This window comes from Heterodontus francisci, chromosome 3, assembly GCF_036365525.1.
Source record: "Heterodontus francisci isolate sHetFra1 chromosome 3, sHetFra1.hap1, whole genome shotgun sequence".
Taxonomy (NCBI): Eukaryota; Metazoa; Chordata; class Chondrichthyes; order Heterodontiformes; family Heterodontidae; genus Heterodontus; species Heterodontus francisci.
The window spans coordinates 70008509-70027155 of NC_090373.1; the positions used below are offsets into that span (position 1 = coordinate 70008509).

Genomic DNA, 18647 nt, shown 5'->3' on the forward strand with positions numbered 1-18647 from the left:
CAACAGCATGCTGTCCCTGTCTCTGTCTCATATCTCTTACTAAACTCAGCTAAACCTCACTCCAGTCCTGAGAACACCACAATGACAATGAGGTAGATAGAAAACGGATGGTGAAAAACAGGAAACACTGCTTTCAGGTATGAAATTTGAAAGCAGAGCAAACTGGAACTTTGGTACGTCTGGGAAGCTGCAGACTGATAGACTGGCAGCCTGGGAGTATGGTGAGGTTGTAGGGTTAGTGGCACTGCTGGGGATTAGGGAACACTAATAGAAGGGAAGGATTTGAGGTTTGGGTGGGATAGTTGGTGTGGAAGCATTGTGCAGAGGTTCTTTGACACTCATATGGGGGATTTACTGATATTTGGGAGCATTGGTATATACTTAACATGATGGGCAGATGTCTGAGGGAGTGTTGCAGCCAGAAGCTCAAATGAGATGAAGAATGGTGGGAGGAGGCCCATATGGAACATAAACACTGGCAATGACCTGTTGGGCTGAATGGCCTGTTTCTGTGCTGTAAACACGATATAATACTATGGCAGATTGTTGAAAACACTTTGCAATATCAGCCAAGCAGCTTGCCTATCATAAACCTGCCTATAATGTGTCACTGAGCAGTGTGACGCAAGCAATTTGATGTGATAGACAGAAAAGGCTTGTGCACATACTGGGCTGAGTTATAGCAGCCCAGTAGGGGTCCTGGCAGTTCACATGCTGTTAATCGTGACATGGTCCATCCCAATTATAGCAGAAGCAGTAAAGGGGGAAATAGAATTGAGAGTCAGAAAATATGGCATTTTGCTGAATTTGAATTGTTTATTTTGAACCATTCACAAAGTGCAGTGACTTTCTTGACACACTGTTAATCCTAATTACTCCACATGAGCAATGTAATGGATAGGACATGATTTTGAAAGGGTAATAACATTGTTAAAATTTGATGAAGGGTACAGATCTGGAGAAAACATGTAACAATCTCAAAAATGTGACATGATAGGCTTCAATGCTCAATAGTCCATGGCACACCAAGGTGGCTTATTGTCCCCACCCTAAAAAGGAGCAAGTGCAACTGAAGAAAACAATTACAAACCTATTCTGGATCATCTCTGATATAGAAAGATCAACCTAAGAGACTTCAGCAGTCTATAATAGGTGTAAAATACATTTGCTTCACAGGAAAGTCAGTTACACCCATTGAGCAGCTATTCAGGGAGTGAGGTCCATAGTGCATTGACAATTAGCAGAAAGAAGCAGTATCTGTTATTTGATATTCCACAAGGTTTTTGCTGAAGTACTGCAAATAATGGAGGAGACACCCTAAGCGGCTATATCAAGCATATGAGGCAGATGCTGGCCTTTATTTTTATTCATTCATGGGATGTGGGCATCGCTGGCTAGGCCAGCATTTATTGCCCATACCGAATTGCCCTTGAGAAGGTGGTGGTGAACTGCCTTCTTGAACCACTGCACTCCTTGGGGTGTAGGTACATCAAAAGTTCAGCTACGAAGGGAGTTGCAGGATTTTGACCCAGTGACAGTGAAGGAACGGCAATATAGTTCCAAGTCAGGATGATGTGTGGCTTGGAGGGGAACTTGCAAGTCATGGTGTTCCCATGCATCTGCTACCATTGTCCTTCTAGCTGGTAGAGGTCATGGGTTTGGAAGGTGCTGTTGAAGCATCCTTGGTGAGTTGCTGCAGTGCATCCTGTAGATGATACACATTGCTGACACTATGCATCAGTAGTGAATGGAGTGAATGTTGAAGGCGGTGGATGGGGCCAATCAAGCAAGCTGCTTTGTCCTGGATGGTGTCGGGCTTCTTGAGTGTTGTTGGAGCTGCACCCATCCAGGCAAGTGGAGAGTATTTCATCACACCCCTGACTTGTACCTTGAAGATGGTGGGCAGGCATTGGGGAGTCAGGAGGTAGGTTACTCACCGTAGAATTCCTAGGGCTGAATTTTATGAGCGTGCCACAAATAGCTGCAGCACGCTCTGGTACCGCTGGTCTTCCCGTGCAGATGCGCCATCACCGAGCCCCCGTTTAAATAGAGGGGGTGGCCGCTCCAACCCGGCAACGGCGTCCAGGGCCACTGCGCAGGCGCCATTTTTAAAGGGCTGCAAGCCCTTACCAACAATTTTAATTTTTAAAGGGACATGGAGGGCAAATAAAAAGTGAAAATTTTATTAACCGATCGAGGCCCCTCTCCTCCACCCCCATGCCCATTTAATGTCTTTAACATGCATAACAAACTTTTCTTCCCGTCACCAAGTTTGCCCACCAACCTTTGCTATTTTTGCCCTTCAACCCCTTCTCACCATCCCCTCAGCCAATACAAAGTGTATTCCCTGCGTGCTCCCACCCCCGCTCACCAACATCACACCTCGAAATGCTGCACGGAGTTCCGAAGGCGCAGGAGTTCCAGCTGGTGGCCGGAATATCAGTGTGGGACGGCCGCTGGGTCAAGGTAAGTTAATTTGCATGAGTTAGCTTAATTTCAATATTAAAATGAAGGCTCTGACACTGAGCAGCAGGTGGGTGGGCGCACCAAGGCCTCACCGCCACCAGTAAAATGTGGCGGGGCCTTCCTGGTGTCAAGGGTCATGGTGTGCCTCTCCCGGAAGAATTTTCTGGGCCCACCTGCCACGACTGGGGGCCCGATAAAATTCAGCCCCTATCCTCTGACCTGCATTTGTAGCCACAGTATTTGTGTGGCTGGTCCAGTTCAGTTTCTTGTTGATGTTAACCCCCAGGATGTTGACTGCAACAATCCCTTTGAGATTCCTGAGTCTTTCACAGAAGAATTTGGTCGAGCTTAAGCAGATCACAGGCACTGTCCATGGCATTGGGCAGTGTTAGAATAAAACATCCTCAATATAATGCAATTGGTTTTGCTCACTATTGCTATCGCAGTTGAACTGTCCAATGAATCTGCTCAAAATGGATGCGAAATGAGAAAATGCATCAATATTACTCTAGAATTCAGCCATTCACAATTTCCTTAAGGGCCTTTAACAGGGATTCTAAGAGTATCACACTATAGGACCACACAGGCCCAGTCTCCATCTACCAGGCAAGGCTCCTCCTTGACCGTCAGACAGGCTCGATTTCATCTACAATATGTAAATGGAGCTGATCTTGCAAAATCAGCCAGGGTCAACAAATAAACCACTACCTAAGTTTAGTGCCCAATTGGTAAATCTAATCTCCCCTACTACATTACATTATAGTGGCTTTTCATAGCATCGCCCTACTTTTTCCATAACTGCTTCTTTCTCACTAATTTTTGTTTCAAATTCTTTGTCTTCCACTAGGTTTGTCTCTCAGGCGTCATGCATTTTTGTAATTGTGGTGGCTGTATCGTTGTGTTTGGTTTAATTTGCTGCAAGTCTCTCTCCTCCCGTTTCCTTTCTTTGTCTTTTTGTGTCTCTTCTACACATTCCTTTATTGATGTATAACGGCCCAAGGTACACACTGAGGTGACAGGCAACGTATGCTATTTGGGGGTGATGATGCAAAGAGATGCGACAAGATGGGCGCTTAAACGGGAAGATGGGGTTGAGAGTCAGCCAGGCAAGACTAGAGGCTGCAGCAGGAAGATGCTGGGGTTGGCGCATCAGCTGGGGTGACTGGCAGAGACCATAGCATAGGAAGAAGTGGAAACTTAAGGACTTGAGAGTATCATTCAAAATTACTTTGATAGTACTGGCATTCAAGAACACTCAATACAATTGTAGAATTTGGGGCTAGCTGGCATTTGGCAGTACCTTTGCAGCCTTTGGAGCATGGAAATGCAACAAAATTGGTAGCAGTGTTAAGAAATAGATATGTCAGGCAACAGGCAAGGCATGCAGCAAAGGCTGTGAAAATGAATGGTGCTGGAGGGAAGAGAGTATGATTAAATTTTCTGAAATAAAATCCCGATACTGCAGAGCAAATTTTTTTTATTTTAAAGCTGCCTTCAATCGTTGCTCATTCAGAACATATTTGCCCTGGACTACAAAATGAAATCTAACCCAATAATTCTGAAACATTTTCAGGCCAATTCCAACCAAAAAAGTCAGCCTTTTGTACACTACTAACTAAGGATACAGGTACAGCCAAGTCTGCAATAAAGTCTCTCTCTTTCCACTTTTTCATGATTTAGTGATTCAGGAAGAAAAGGTGAGGCAAGTCAGGTAGCACTTGGGCTGGCTGGGCCCATGAACCAAAAACCAAATCAGGCAGAGGGGGCAGGTAAACCCAGGGAATCCTTGGAGTGGGCAGCCCAGGAAGCACTTGGACTTAAATGAGTGAATAAATAGATCAGTAAGTATACAGAGGCAGGCATGAAGCGTCCCTGATGGATAGGCAAGTGAGCCAGGAGGGGCTTGCAGTAGAGAACAGCAGACTTTCATAGCCTGATCAAATTCAATCTGATCAAAGTCATTCATGATTCTCTCCCAAGTTGTGTCAGGACTATGTGGCCTCACAGTTCTTTTAGAGTCATCGAGTTATACAGCACAGAAACAGGCCCATCGGCCCATCGTGTCTGTGCCAGCCATCAAGCATCTAACTATTCTAATCCAATTTTCCAGCACTTGGCCCGTAGCCTTGTATGCTATGGCATTTCAAGTGCTCATCTAAATACTTCTTAAATGTTGTGAGGGTTCCTGCCTCTACCACCCCTTCAGGCGTTCCAGATTCCAACCACCCTCTGGGTGGAAAAATTGTTCCTCAAATCCCTTCTAAACCTCCTGCACCTTACCTTAAATCTATGCCCCCTGGTTATTGACCACTCCGCTAAGGGAAAAAGTTTCTTCCTAACCTATCAATGCCCCTCATAATTTTGTATACCTCAATCATATCTCCCCTCAGCCTTCTCTGGTCTAAGGAAAACAACCCTAGCCTTTTCAATCTCTCTTCATAGCTGAAATGCTCCAGCCCTGACAACATCCTGGTGAATCTCCTCTGCACCCCCTCCAGTGCAATCACATCCTTCCTGTAGTGTGGTGCCCAGAACTGTACACACAACTCCAGCTGTGGCCTAACTAGCGTTTTATACAGCTCCATCATAACCTCCCTGCTCTTATATTCTATGCCTCAGCTAATAAAGGCAAGTATCCCATATGCCTTCCTAACCACCTTATATACCTGTGCTGCTGCCTTCAGTGATCTATGGACAAGTACACCAAGGTCCCTCTGTACTTCCTAGGGTCCTACCATCCATTGTATATTCTCCAGTAAAAATGCTAAAGAACATAAATAGGAAATAGAGACAATGTGACAATGTAATCAATTGCTGATGAGGTTTAGTAAAAGTGCAAGGCAGCACAGGCCAGCATCCATACCCAAATTTACACATACTCAAGCAAACAGGAGTTACATTCCTTAGTGAGAATCAGGAGAGTGACTGGGTCAGTGAAAGGAATGTGTCTCTGGAGTAAATAAACACAATGGCTGTTCTAATAAACAAATTGCACAAATGAAGACAACACATTTTATTTGAGCTTACTTCAACTTTCTCAGATAATGTCCAAAAATAGATGGTTTCCATTCTTTTGATGCTTTATACAACAAAAAAAAATTCAGTTGCCTCACTGGAGTCCATTACTGGACTGGGGAAAAAACAAGAGTTCAAGGCTTAAAAACAAATCTTGGCAGATGCTAATGAGAAGACTAGCCAATCATTCCTCATCTATGACATGTCTCACTAATATTTAATTTTTTCATTCGGCTCAGAATGGAGATAATCTGCATTTCAAGGCCAGAATGAAGAGGGGAAAATCTAACTACGATTACAATGGACTTCAGGCAACCTAGACATATGCAGAAGAAAAAAAAATCATTAGGGTAAACTCAAGACAGTAATCTAAGCTCCAGTTAAAAACTCCAAGTTCAGCCTTGGGCTCCCCACATAGTAGAGCTGTGAGGAAAAAAATCTTCTAATTATTGACAAGAACATGCAAGGAACTTTCAGCAAGAATAAACATTTAATTTCTAATTGGATGTCTTGTGGGTTTGTGTATTACTAGCAAATTTTCATCTGAAGGAAAAAATATTCCAGATGGGATGAGCAACACGAGTACACCTTCAACCCCTTAAGCCTATTCCCCCATTTAATTAGATCATGGCTGATTTGTATTTTTACTCTATTTGCATACTTTTGTTCTAGATCGCTTGGATACCCTTACCCAACAAAAATCTATCAATTCTAGTCTTGAACATCTCACGTGACCCAGTGTGGTGACCAGAACTGTACACAGTACTCCAGCTGTGGCCTAACCAGCGTTTTCTACAGCTCCTTCATAACCTCCCTGCTCTTATATTCTATGCCTCGACTAATAAAGGCAAGTATCCCATATGCCTTCCTAACCACCTTATCTACCTGTGCTGCTGCCTTCAGTGATCTGTGGACAAGTATACCAAGGTCCCTCTGACCATCTGTACTTGCTAGGGTCCTACCATCCATTGTATATTCCCTTGCCTTGTTAGTCCTCCCAAAATGCGTCACCTCACACTTCTCTGGATAAAATTCCATTTGCCACTGCTCCGCCCATCTTACCAGCCCATCTAGATCGTCCTGTAATCTAATCCTCCTCACTATTTACGACACCACCAATTTTCATGTCATCTGCAAACTTACTGATCATACCTCCTATATTCACGTCTAAATCACTGATGTACACTACAACCAGCAAGGGACCCAGCACCGATCTCTGTGGTACACCACTGGTCACAGGCTTCCACTCGCAAAAACAACTCTCAACCACTACCCTGTGCCTCCTGTCACTAAGCCAATTTTGGATCCAATTTGCCAAATTGCCCTGGATCCCATGGGCTCTTACCTTCTTAACCAATCTCCCATGCAGGACCTTATCAAAAGCCTTACTGAAGTCCATGTAGACTACATCAACTGCTTTACCCTCATCTACACATCCAGTCACCGCCTCGAAAAATTCAATCATGCTAGTTAGACACGATCTTCCCCTGACAAAGCTATGCTGACTATCCCTGATTAATCCCTGCCTCTCCAAGTGGAGATTAATCCTGTCCCTCAGAATTTTTTCCAATAGTTTCCCAACCACTGATGTTAGACTCATCTGGCCTGTAATTACCTGGTTTATCCCTGCAACCCTTCTTGAATAATGGTACCACATTTGCTGTCCTCCAATCCTCTGGTACGTCTCCTGTGGCCAGAGAGGATTTGAAAATTTATGTCAGAGCCCCTGCCATCTCCTCCCCTGCCTCACATAACAGCCTGGGTTACATCTCATTGGCCTGAGGATTTATCCACTTTTAAGCCTGCTAAAACAGCTAATACTTCCTCCCTTTCAATGCTAATATGTTCAAGTATATCACAATCCCCCTCCCTGATCTCTACACCTACATCGTCCTTCTCCATAGTGAACACAGATGAAAAGTAATCATTTAAAACTTCACCTATGTCCTCCAGCTCTGCACACAGATTGCCACTTTGGTCCCTAATGGGCCCTACTCTTTCCTTGGTTATCCTCTTGCCCTTAATATACTTATAAGATGCCTTAGGATTTTCCTTTATCTTTCCTGCCAGTATTTTTTCATGTCATCTCTTCGCTCTCCTAATTACTTTTTTTAAGTACCCCCCCCCCCCCCCCCCCACACTCCTCTAGTGCCTCCACTGTTTTCAGCGTTCTGAATCTGCCATAAGCAAATTCTTTCTACTCCTTATTTGTTCATTATTGGGTATTTTTGCTTCTCACCTTCCTTGCTTTGATTTGTACATTTCCTAATTCGGAGTTATTGATGTTTTATTCTTATGAACTTTGATCCAGTCAGCTGTAAAAAAAAATTATGAACAAAGGAACAATGACAGTGTAATTGATTAAAATATATGTGCTGGACATAACATATGCATACTAAAATATATTAACAAATAACATGCATTAGATTGCAAAGTTTAAAAAATTTTGAGAGCACCTCTCTCACTTTGTATAAATCAATAAATGACAACTGATCAATCTTAAAAAAAAAAGAGCAAGTTATTTTGTGTTGTGATTTTATGAATTTTAGATAACCAGGAAAGAAGTATGTTCTAGGCTGATCATCACAAAGTTACCTCTAGATGGAAACTGATCCCATCAAGCTTCACCAGATTATTCTAGTAGTGCCACAAAGAGTACTGGATGCTTTATACTTGATTCTCCTGCTAGCAAGCTTAGATGAATTGGATTGACTGGGCACAATATGTAGAATAAAATCGAGAGAGGAGGGGGTTGTTGCAGAAATGCACATCTGTAATGCAAGCTACCCAAATGCTCATCTATAAATTTAAAGGGATATAAAATCACAGAGGCTCCATTCCCACTTGTGATCCACCTCACCAGATTTTCCTGTGTGTTGAACCCATACAATCTATTACACTTAGAAATAACAGAAACATCTCCCCCATAGTTTTACAACATTAAATAGGTTTATTCCTAACCTCTCTTCCTGGTTTTCTAGTCTGTCATCTCCTCAAATCCCATATTAATTTATTTTCTGCTTGACATACATGTCATTCCCTTCAAGGAAACTCAGTTTCCCTTTTACATTATGTTTAAGTACTAGATTTTAATAATTTAGGAATTGATAAAAGCTACACATTGATAAACCATTACTTGGAAATTAAATGATTAAGCATCAGAGTGAAGAGTTAGACATTGGCAAATTTTATCCATATTGTTGCTGGATAGCAACTTAATGTTCAGGTTGCAAAATTAGACCTAGAGACAGATTCTCCTATGAAATAGACCCTGTACCCTTCTATGTGCTAGGAGTGAGATAGCAAATCACAGAACTAACATTTGACTTTTAACTACTGAATATTGCACCAGAAACCACAAAGAATGCTCACCATGTTCTCCGACCACTGATAAGTGGTATATAGCATATTGTTGGACCAATACATTCAGGTTAAAACTAATATTCAGATTTTATTTAAAGATGGATACACAGAAGCAAAAGTTACTGATGGCACAAATGTTTAGGAAACTGATATCAGTTCATAATGGATTACTATACTCAATAGAATACATTTCTTACACAGTTTTATGGGTGAAATAGTAACGACATTTTTTATGTGATGGTTATAAAAACTCTTGCCAACAGCCCAGCAGTCCTTTCGACCAAATTTAACACCAGAAACAAGATAAATCGCCAGCACTTTTTCCAGTCCAGGATCTTCTGAATAAAGGATTTCCAATCAATTAAGTTAATTCATAGAATTGTTGATATTCAGATAGTCACACCTTTAACAGACCTCACATATCTATCAATGTGAAACTTTAGTATTCTCTATTCCAGAGAGCTGTGGATGCTCAGTTGTTGAGTATACCCAAGAGAGGTCAATAGATTTTTGGGTATGAAGGAAATTATAGGATATGCAGGAAGGTGGAGTTGAGGTAGATCAGCCATGATGATATTGAATGACAGAGCACACTCAAAGGGCCAAATGGCCTACTCCAGCTCCTATTTCTCATGTTATGTAATGCTTTGACAGTGTCTAATTTGATTAGCACAGAGGGTCAAGTTTCTGATCTGTCATAAAGCCAAAGTTTGTTAAAACAAACCATAGCAAATTCAACACAATGCAATGAAGTCCAGAAAGGGATGTCAGTTCAGTTTTCTGCTTTTTCTATTCCAACAGAATTTTACTCTCGTTGGACGGGAGCCATCCATTGACTGAAAAGTCGGTGGCGATCCCACCTCCACCTGGCCTGGGGACCCAGACTGCAGTTTAAAGTCCCCAGGCCCTTAATTGATCTGAGGTGGGACTTCCACCTGATTGAGGCAGGAGGTCCCGCTGAATGGAGCTGCCAGCCAATCAGCGGGCCGGCAGCTCTTAGGCCCAGCAGCGCCATTGTGAGTGGTGGCCACTGCTTGTATTGCAATCCAGCTTCAAGAGGAGGAGGAAGGACAACCCCAGGAAAAGGTAAGTTTTTGGGGCCTCGCCGGAGGTGATCGGGTGGGCCCCGGCAAGGGTGCCTGATTAGGAGGGTCCCCCACTAGGCTGTCAGAAAGCCGCCTCCTTTTTACAGGCGACTTTTCTCAGGCCTGGGCCGCCTGCTTGCCAACGGTAAAATCTCCGTGGCGGCAGGTGGAGGCCCTTAAGTGGTCGTTAACTGGCCACTTAAGGGCCTTGATTGGCCTGGGGCTGGTGGGCTGTTTTTTGCCGCTGCCACCCCATGTAAAATGGTGGTGGAGGCGGGAGCGGGTCGGGAAGGGTTCCCCAAGCCTCCCACTCCATTACCACACCCTGCCCGCCACCATCCTGCTCTTTTTGGGGGGGGGGGGGGGGGCGCATAAAGTTCCAGCCTCTGTTTCAGCTCAGGCTAGCTACAACCAATTATTAAACCACATCTATCCAGTTTATATAAAACCATTGGAAACAAAAAAAAAATCCTTTAAGTGTCATAGGGAACGTGCTACCAATTGATCAAAGTGTCATCTTGGCTCAGATGAATGTGCTGTTGCTTCAGAGTTAGAAGGTGGCGGGCACAACCCAAACCCCAATAGTTGGACATATAGCCCAAGCTGACACTTCAGTGCGGTATTGAATAAGTACTGCATTATCAGTGCTCCCTTTCGAATGCAGTGTTAAACTTGTCTGTGTTTTGATAGATGTGAAAGACAAATTCCTATAGCAGTATTCAAAGAGCAGAGAGGGTTTCCTGACCAACATTACCAAAAACAAATTAATTAAATTTGCTGCTTATGAGATCTTGCTATGTGCAACTTTACTGATTGCGTACATTGCAATAGCGACCGTATTTCAAAAGTAATTGGTTGTGAAGGACTTTGGGATTTCCTGAAGATGTGATAAACTGCTAATTAAATGCAAGTTCTTCCTTATTTGACAAGACCAAAGCTCTGCTTTCATCACAATGGAAATTTCCATTAAGTTTTACTCGCCCACATTTTAACATCCAAAGTCAGTAAATCGAAGTTAACAAGCGTTTCTATTTGAAAGAAACATTTGATTATACTGCAGTCATTCAAAAGATTTGATGACAATGTTCTTTCCAAGAGGTTTGGTGGGTGTTATGTGATACATCAAATATATATAATTACTTCTCAAATGAAGAATTTGTTCATTATAACCTTGTAAAACACATTTTGCAAATATCCAAACATTGAAATGTCTAGTCTTTACGTTTTCATAATTTCCATGCCTTGAAATGTTAAGTATAATCCAGATATTGCTCATCTGTATTCACATTAAAAAAAATGAAAAACTGCAAAGTGAAACAAACTATTTTAAATATACATCTGTTTCTCCATTTCTCATATTCCTCTCCACTTTTCGATGCGGTACTTGTTTCCATATAATTTCCTTAGGTCAGGAAAGTGAAATAGTTGAGGCTACCAATTGCTCCAGTTTCCAGAGGAAGATTGTGAGGAGAGCAGATCATACTATAAAATTTGCTGATACGAAGTAGAGCAAGTCATTTGTCTGCATTTCAGACTAGTCATTGTGTGATACATCACTATCATATGGCATTCCAATCAACAGCCTAAATGAGAACACAACATTCAATTTGACCAAAGCACAAGAATCTGTGTAGCATGTTGTTCTTGCATTTAAACTTACCAACTTCTGGTTGATAGTCACGTACTTGATTACTGGAGCTACCCAATTGCTTTGTAAAATCAGTTCGAAATGTTACTTTTTTTCTGCTTTGTTCTAGATGTGTTTGTGCATGTTACATCACAAAGCTCATGGCGTTTTGCCAGAATTGAAGATTAAAATCAATAATGATAATTATCCCAACAGATAAAAGAGAAAACCATACAATTAGCTGGGACCTTTTTTTTGTTAAAAAGGTGAACATTTTTTATTTGAACAAGCAATTAAGTTTTACATCCGTTTTTGCTTCAGTGTAAGACTGGCAAATATAGGTCCTGCAGTTTCTTATGATTGCCCATTTATTTTAATTCAATAAAATCTTTGTATGCCTTTAAGGTTTTTGCTATTCAAAAATTAGGTTAGACCCCAGTCAGATCAACTTTATCAAATAATTTGAGAAATTATTTAAATTCATTAAATATTGCATGCAATCAAAACAGACCAGAAACTAAAAAAAAAATGAAATATGAATCCCATTAGCACAGGATCTACAAATTAACAACACTGATAGTCAAAACTAACAATTCCAAGTATCAAGGGCAAAATAAACAGGATGTAGGTAGCTAGGTAGGATTTTTTTTAAAATCAATATCACAAAATGTCTTCTAACTGGCTTCTGTGAGCCACTGAAGATCTATTCCACTGTATTGAAACCCAGGACTCCCTATGTCATCCCTTTAAAAAGAGAAAAATAAAATTACAATGTAAATACATGCCAATGAACTCCTGCTTTTAAAAAAAAAACACATTTTCTAGCATCAGGATACCAATGTTTTATTTAAAGTATAATAACTGCAATTTTACTATTCAACAAATGGTTAATTGAACAACCAGGAATGAGTTATCAATGAAACATGCTAACTTGTGCCTATGTGCTTCCAGCTGAAAATCAGGGAGTCTAAATATGAACCCATTAGTCAGAACTTGCAATTTTTAAAAGCTTTTCCTGTAAACTCTGAATCTCTAATGAAATATGCTAACTGTTCTCTTGTGCTAATGATGCCAAACACCCATGGGAGAGTAGGCCAATAATGACTATCATTTCACTATAATGCACAATGGAAGTGGACAAGGGAAGGGATGTAGCTATTAATTAAAACAAATTACAGGTATGAACTACAGCCTAGTATCAAATTCCTCATTAGTTTAAGACTTACTTGCATATTTTTAGCCTCACCAAATATGCTCAGATTGGTCAGACAACTTGGATTGAATTTATTGGGAAACTGATAGGAGATCGAGCAATGTATGAATTCATTACTACTTTGCTCATTGCTTTTATTAATTCATGAATATTGGTTGCCTAAAGAACAAGTACAAATTTGTACCAACATACTTTTACAAAACCAACAAGCATGCGCCTCAAAAAAATTGTTCTTTTTTGCACTTTTAATGAAGCTTGCAGGCACTGGTTTTGTATTACTACAATTAATGTTCGTTCACAGGCAAATTCCTCTTTCAAATCTTCTAATGATGCACTAATTTTTGTGGCAATTCAGCAGTGTAATAGTGCATTTATTTACCACATAAATGATATCACTGAATTGCACTTACATGAAGTATTCGATTCCTTGTAGCTGTTGGTGAGGGTTTAAACTAGTTTGGCAGGGGATGGGGATCTGAGGGTAGACTCAGTTGGGACAAAATCAGAAATGAAAATGGAACGCAGAAAATTAATGGCTGAGTCTGGAAGACAGGATACAAAGGTTAGAAAATCAAAAAAAAAAAAAAAGAGTTTGGCAGGGCTCAAGGGTATCTATTTCAATGTAAGGAGTATAGCAAATAAAGCAGACGAGCTGAGGGCACAGGTGGACATGTGGCAGTATGATATCAAAGCTATTACAGAAACATGGCTTAAAGTAGGACAGGAATGGCAGCTCAATGGTTCTGGTTACAGGGTTTTCAGACATGATAGAGGGGGGGGGGATTAGAAAGGAGGGGGAATGACAATTTTGGTCAAAGAGACTATTACAGCTGTGATGAGGGATGATATGTTGGAAGGTTCAAATAAGGCCATATGGATTGAGCTAAGGAACAAAAAAGAGACAATTACATTGCTGGGAGTGTAGGCTGTAGGACAATATTGATGGTCTGGTCAGATAGGCAAAAAAGTGGCAAATGAAATTCAACTTGGAGAAATGTGAGGTGATGCATTTGGGGGGGTCAAACAAGACAAAGGAATATACAATTAATGGAAAAAAACTGACAAATGTAGAGGAAGTGAGGAACCTGGGAGTAAATGTCCACAGATCCCTGAAGGTAGCAGGACAGGTCAATAAGGTGGTTAAGAAGGCATATGGAATCCTGTCCTTTATTAGCCAAGGTATAGAATACAAGAGCAGGGAGTTTATGCTGGAACTGTATAACTCATTGGTTAAGGCCACAACTTGAGAACTTGCAGTTCTGGTCACCTCATTACAGAAAGGATGTAATTGCACTAGAGAGGGTACAGAGGAGATTTACGAGCATGTTGCCAGGACTGGAAAAATGCAGCTACGAGAAAAGATTGGATAGGTTGGGGTTGTTCTCCTTGGAACAGAGGAGGCTGAGGGGAAATCTGAATGAAATGTACAAAATTTTGAGGGGCCTATTTCCCTTAGCAGAGAGGTCAGAGAATAGGCAGCATAGGCTTAAAGTGATTGGTAGAAAAATCTTTTCACCCAGAGGGTGGTGGGGGTCTGGAACTCATTGCCTGGAAGGGTAGTTGAGGCAGAAACCCTCAATTCATTCAAAAGGAGTCTGGATATGCACCTCAAGTGCCGAAATCTGCAGGGCTATGGACCAAATGCTAGAAAGTGGGATTAGAATGGTTGGATCATTTTTCAGCCAAGTGGCCTCTTTCTGTGCCTTAAACTTTGTATGATTACTCAAGATGGAGAACCTTGTGCATCTTGAATCCACCAATAGCTCTAATAGTAGTGTTGAGTTTTCAGTCCAAAGTGGCATGAGATTAATTCCAACAGCAAAATTGCCCTAGTTCACATGCTAAGTTCAGAAGAAGTTGCTCTTCAGCCCACTAACCTCATCCTTCCAAAGTACCAATCCTATTGTCTTCCCATTACAGAATCGAGCCACTGCTTAAATTAATCCAATATCCGAACCTCAAGCACTCTTCCTTGCAAGCCATTGCAGCTGTTGGTCAGTGTCTATGTAAATGCTTCCTGGCACTAGTCCTAAATGGGTGCTTTGTAACAGTAATCCTAGCCTCTCTGAAGCTTTTGCCTTGGCATATTTTAAAGTATTTTGACACATGGATTAAAAGATTTGATCTGAAACTTTTAAAGACACTTTTTTTCTACAAAAATTGTAATGATCTTAAATAAGCTTCTGTACCTTGCAACTAATTATGAATTAAGGACATCACTCCAACTTCAGAAGCTCTACATCAAAGATAAGGATGGCATTGGCTGGGATGACTCCGGGATGGCCTGTTTCACCGTATGCCATGTCAGGGGTACAGGTCAGTTTTGCCCTTTGCCCCAAACTCATCTGTAATTGAAAAACAATTAATTTTTTGGTTATAGTATTCATTAGTTCCATTAATTTAAAAATGGTTTTCCTTCTGCTTGTTTGTATTAATGATAAAATATAGTAAACATTTTCACACAAATTGAAAAACTGATTCTACGATTTCACTGTACAGCTTGACCTAAAGTTAGACACATTGACACTTACATTTTTCAGTTCATTATTCCCTGCTGTCAACACTCCATTGCTCCACAGCAAACTGCATCTACCATTTCATTACTCTCTGAAAATACTAGATCAGACTGCACTTTTCACTGTGCTGGCCTCTAATGGAAAGCCCTTTGATTAGTGAGGCTTCTGCATACGCAGTCATTGTAACCAACCAACACTTTTATCCAAACTTCACACTTTGTCCCACTACTCCTTTAAATTGAATGTCCAAATTTAAGGCTATTGTTTTATGTGCTAGCAACGTACATAATCATAACTGATACCATGTAAAGTTGGACTCATCACATCCCATAGTTTTTTTCATTTCATTTTATTGAATTTACTGTAAAGTTATAAGCTGCAGCTACCACACCAAAGTGTGTCTTTTTTTTAAAGTTGTATTTGGTGGAATATAAATCTTTAAATATATAACCATGTAATAAATACCTGTGCTACGCCTTCTTCCCAGCCTTTAATTACTTCCTGCTTGCCGATCTTGAATTTGAAAGGCTTGTTTCGGTCTCTGGAAGAATCAAACTTCTTTCCATTCTGCAGCATTCCTGCAAATACCACAAAATCCCCTTTGAAGCCATGATCAGCAGAAGAACAAAAAAATAGTTCAAGCCTATTTTTTCTAAATAAAGTTAGAACCCAAGGCATCATAAAATGTTGTACAATTGTTGAAGCCAAACTACTTTTGGATAAATGGTATTTCTTTATAACGAGCTTGCTTTACACAAACAATTTAATACTCCAAAGCCTCCTGTATGAAATGCAAGTGTATTTATGGGTAATTCTTTTATTTTATACCATCGCACAACCTTGGATCTCCTAGGATCAGATGATTTTCTTTTTTGATAAATCTTTGCTCAAAACCATTATCCTATACTTCATTTGAAAAGAAATCACTCCAAAAAGTGATTTTGAATTAGTATATGTATGAGGGTATGAACAGAATATAGCTTTGTCATCCAAGGGTGGCATTTTATTGCTGATAATAAAGAAGAAAAAAAAAAGAAAAAGAAAAAAATGAGTATACAAATGTGATGCAAATAAGGTGGAACCAGACTATTGTTTTAAGGTGGGTTAGCCAAGTAGGACAAGACGACAAATTTAAATTAATGAAAAGTATAACCAATTAGAAAAAAGTTTACTCAAAAAGGTAATAAATGTTTGGAACAATTATCAGTCAGGTAATAGAGTCAAAGACACTTAACATTTAAAATACAGTTAGATGCTAGGCTGGTTGGCTTGAGAGCAAGAGAGGCTAGCTTAGAAAGGTTGAATTGGCATTCTCATCGTTGACTTTATTTTACTTAAAATAAATCTCATTGCAGTTACGTCAAAATAAGACTGTTAGTCTCCACTATTTTAGTGAAAGCATTAACCCAATTGTTTTAAACAGGTTAATAGCCTCAACAGAATAGCAGAAAGAGCAGTTTCAGCCAAAGAAAAAATTACTTAATATCCCACTGCATAATATCAGCCCAAATGCTGCCTTTTATAAACAGATGACGAGTCAAATTATAAAATGTCTACATTTTTATGACAGCTAAGCACAGTACAACTATTACAATTTATAATATGAACAGGCTCATTCCTATACACGATTACATTTAGAATGGCAATACCGCTGAAATACACCCCCCACAACCCCCATAAGGAAGACAATTTATTAGCTCTATATACACAGATATTAATCTCAGGACATTGAAACTTCACCGGAACAGAGCACAAACTGCAGTCAAAAACAAATTTCAACTGCTATAACATTCTGCCAGCAAGTTGTTTTGTATCATTATTTAGCACTTTCATCACTTGTGTGCCAAGAAGAATCTTTCAAATGTGTGACAGTAAGAATTGGTGCATAAGTAATAAATTTAGCATGATAATCAAGTTTCTCAAGCAACGTACAAAAATATGTTAACAGCAAAACGTGGACCTATTTCTGCAGAACTGGCTATAAAATCTAGGTCATAGTTTTGCCTTTGGTTGTTTAACAGTGTGCATTAGATGCCATTCAAAGCAATACAGTGGCTCCATAAATTCTCAAAAAATATCATGAATCCCACATTTAAAAAGAAAAATAATTCAGTGTACTCTACATTTACTTTGGGAAAATTTTTTTCAAAGGCATTCTATGTTGCAAGTCATTTCAGAATCAGAGTTGTTACAGCGCAGAAGGCAGCATTTGGCACATCGTGCCTGCACTAGCTCTGTGAATGAGCAATTCACCTAATACCATTCCCCTCGCCTTCTCCCCATAACCCTGCACATTCTTCCTTTGCAGATAAAAGTCTAATTTCCTTTTGAAGACCTCGATTGAACCTGCCTGCACTCTCAGGCAGCGCATTCCAGATCCTAACCACACTCTGCGTGAAAATGCTTTTCCTCATGCCACGTTTGCTTCTTTTAAATCTGTGCCCTCTCATTCTCAATCCTTTCACGAGTGGAAATATTTTTTCCCTATCCACTCTGTCCAGACCAATCATGATTTTGAATACCTCTAACAAATCTCCTCTCAGCCTTCTTTTCTCCAAGGAAAACAATCCCAACTTCTCAAATCTGTCTTCTTACCTCAAGTTCCCACCCTTGAAACATTTTCGGCAGCACAGTGGCGCAGTGGTTAGCACCGCAGCCTCACAGCTCCAGCGACCCGGGTTCAATTCTGGGTACTGCCTGTGTGGAGTTTGCAAGTTCCCCCTGTGTCTGCGTGGGTTTTCGCCGGGTGCTCCGGTTTCCTCCCACAGCCAAAAGACTTGCAGGCTGATAGGTAAATTGGCCATTATAAATTGCCCCTAGTATAGGTAGGTGGTAGGGGAATAGTGGGACAGGTGGGGATGTGGTAGGAATATGGGATTAGTGTAGGATTAGTATAAATGGGTGGTTGATGGTCGGCATAGACTCGGTGGGCCGGGCCTGTTTCAGTGCTGTATCTCTAAATAAATAAAATAAATTAATCTTTTCTGTACTCTCTCCAATGCCTTCGCAGCTTTCCTCAAGCGTGCCGCCCAGAACTGGACACAATACTCCAGCTGAGACTGAACTAGTGTCTTATACAAGTTCAACATGACCTCCTTACTCTTGTACTCTATGCCCCTATTAATAAAGCCCAGGATACTGTATGCTTTATTAACCCCTCTCTCAACCTGTCCTGCCACCTTCAATGACTTATGCATATATACTCCCAGGTCCCTCTGCCCATGCACCCCCTTTAGAATTGTACCCTTTATGTTATACTGTCTCTCCAGGTTCTTCCTACTAAAATAAATGACTTCACATTTCTCCACATTGAACTTCATCTGCCACTTGTCCGCCCATTCCAACAACTTGTCTATGTCCTT

General features: G+C 40.6%; 1 protein-coding gene across 1 annotated transcript in view; it reads right to left on the reverse strand.

Moving 5' to 3' along the window:
* Positions 1-11793: 11793 nt before the first annotated feature.
* fkbp1b (FKBP prolyl isomerase 1B) overlaps positions 11794-18647 on the reverse strand; it is a 44597-nt gene continuing 37743 nt past the window's right edge. Inside the window, exons 3-5 of the mRNA XM_068023052.1 lie at positions 15751-15863; positions 14959-15114; positions 11794-12300 (exon numbers count right to left, since the gene is read on the reverse strand). Coding sequence (XP_067879153.1) covers positions 14986-15114; positions 15751-15863 — 242 coding nt within the window. The 3' untranslated portion in view covers positions 11794-12300; positions 14959-14985. The remainder of the gene's footprint in view (positions 12301-14958; positions 15115-15750; positions 15864-18647) is intronic.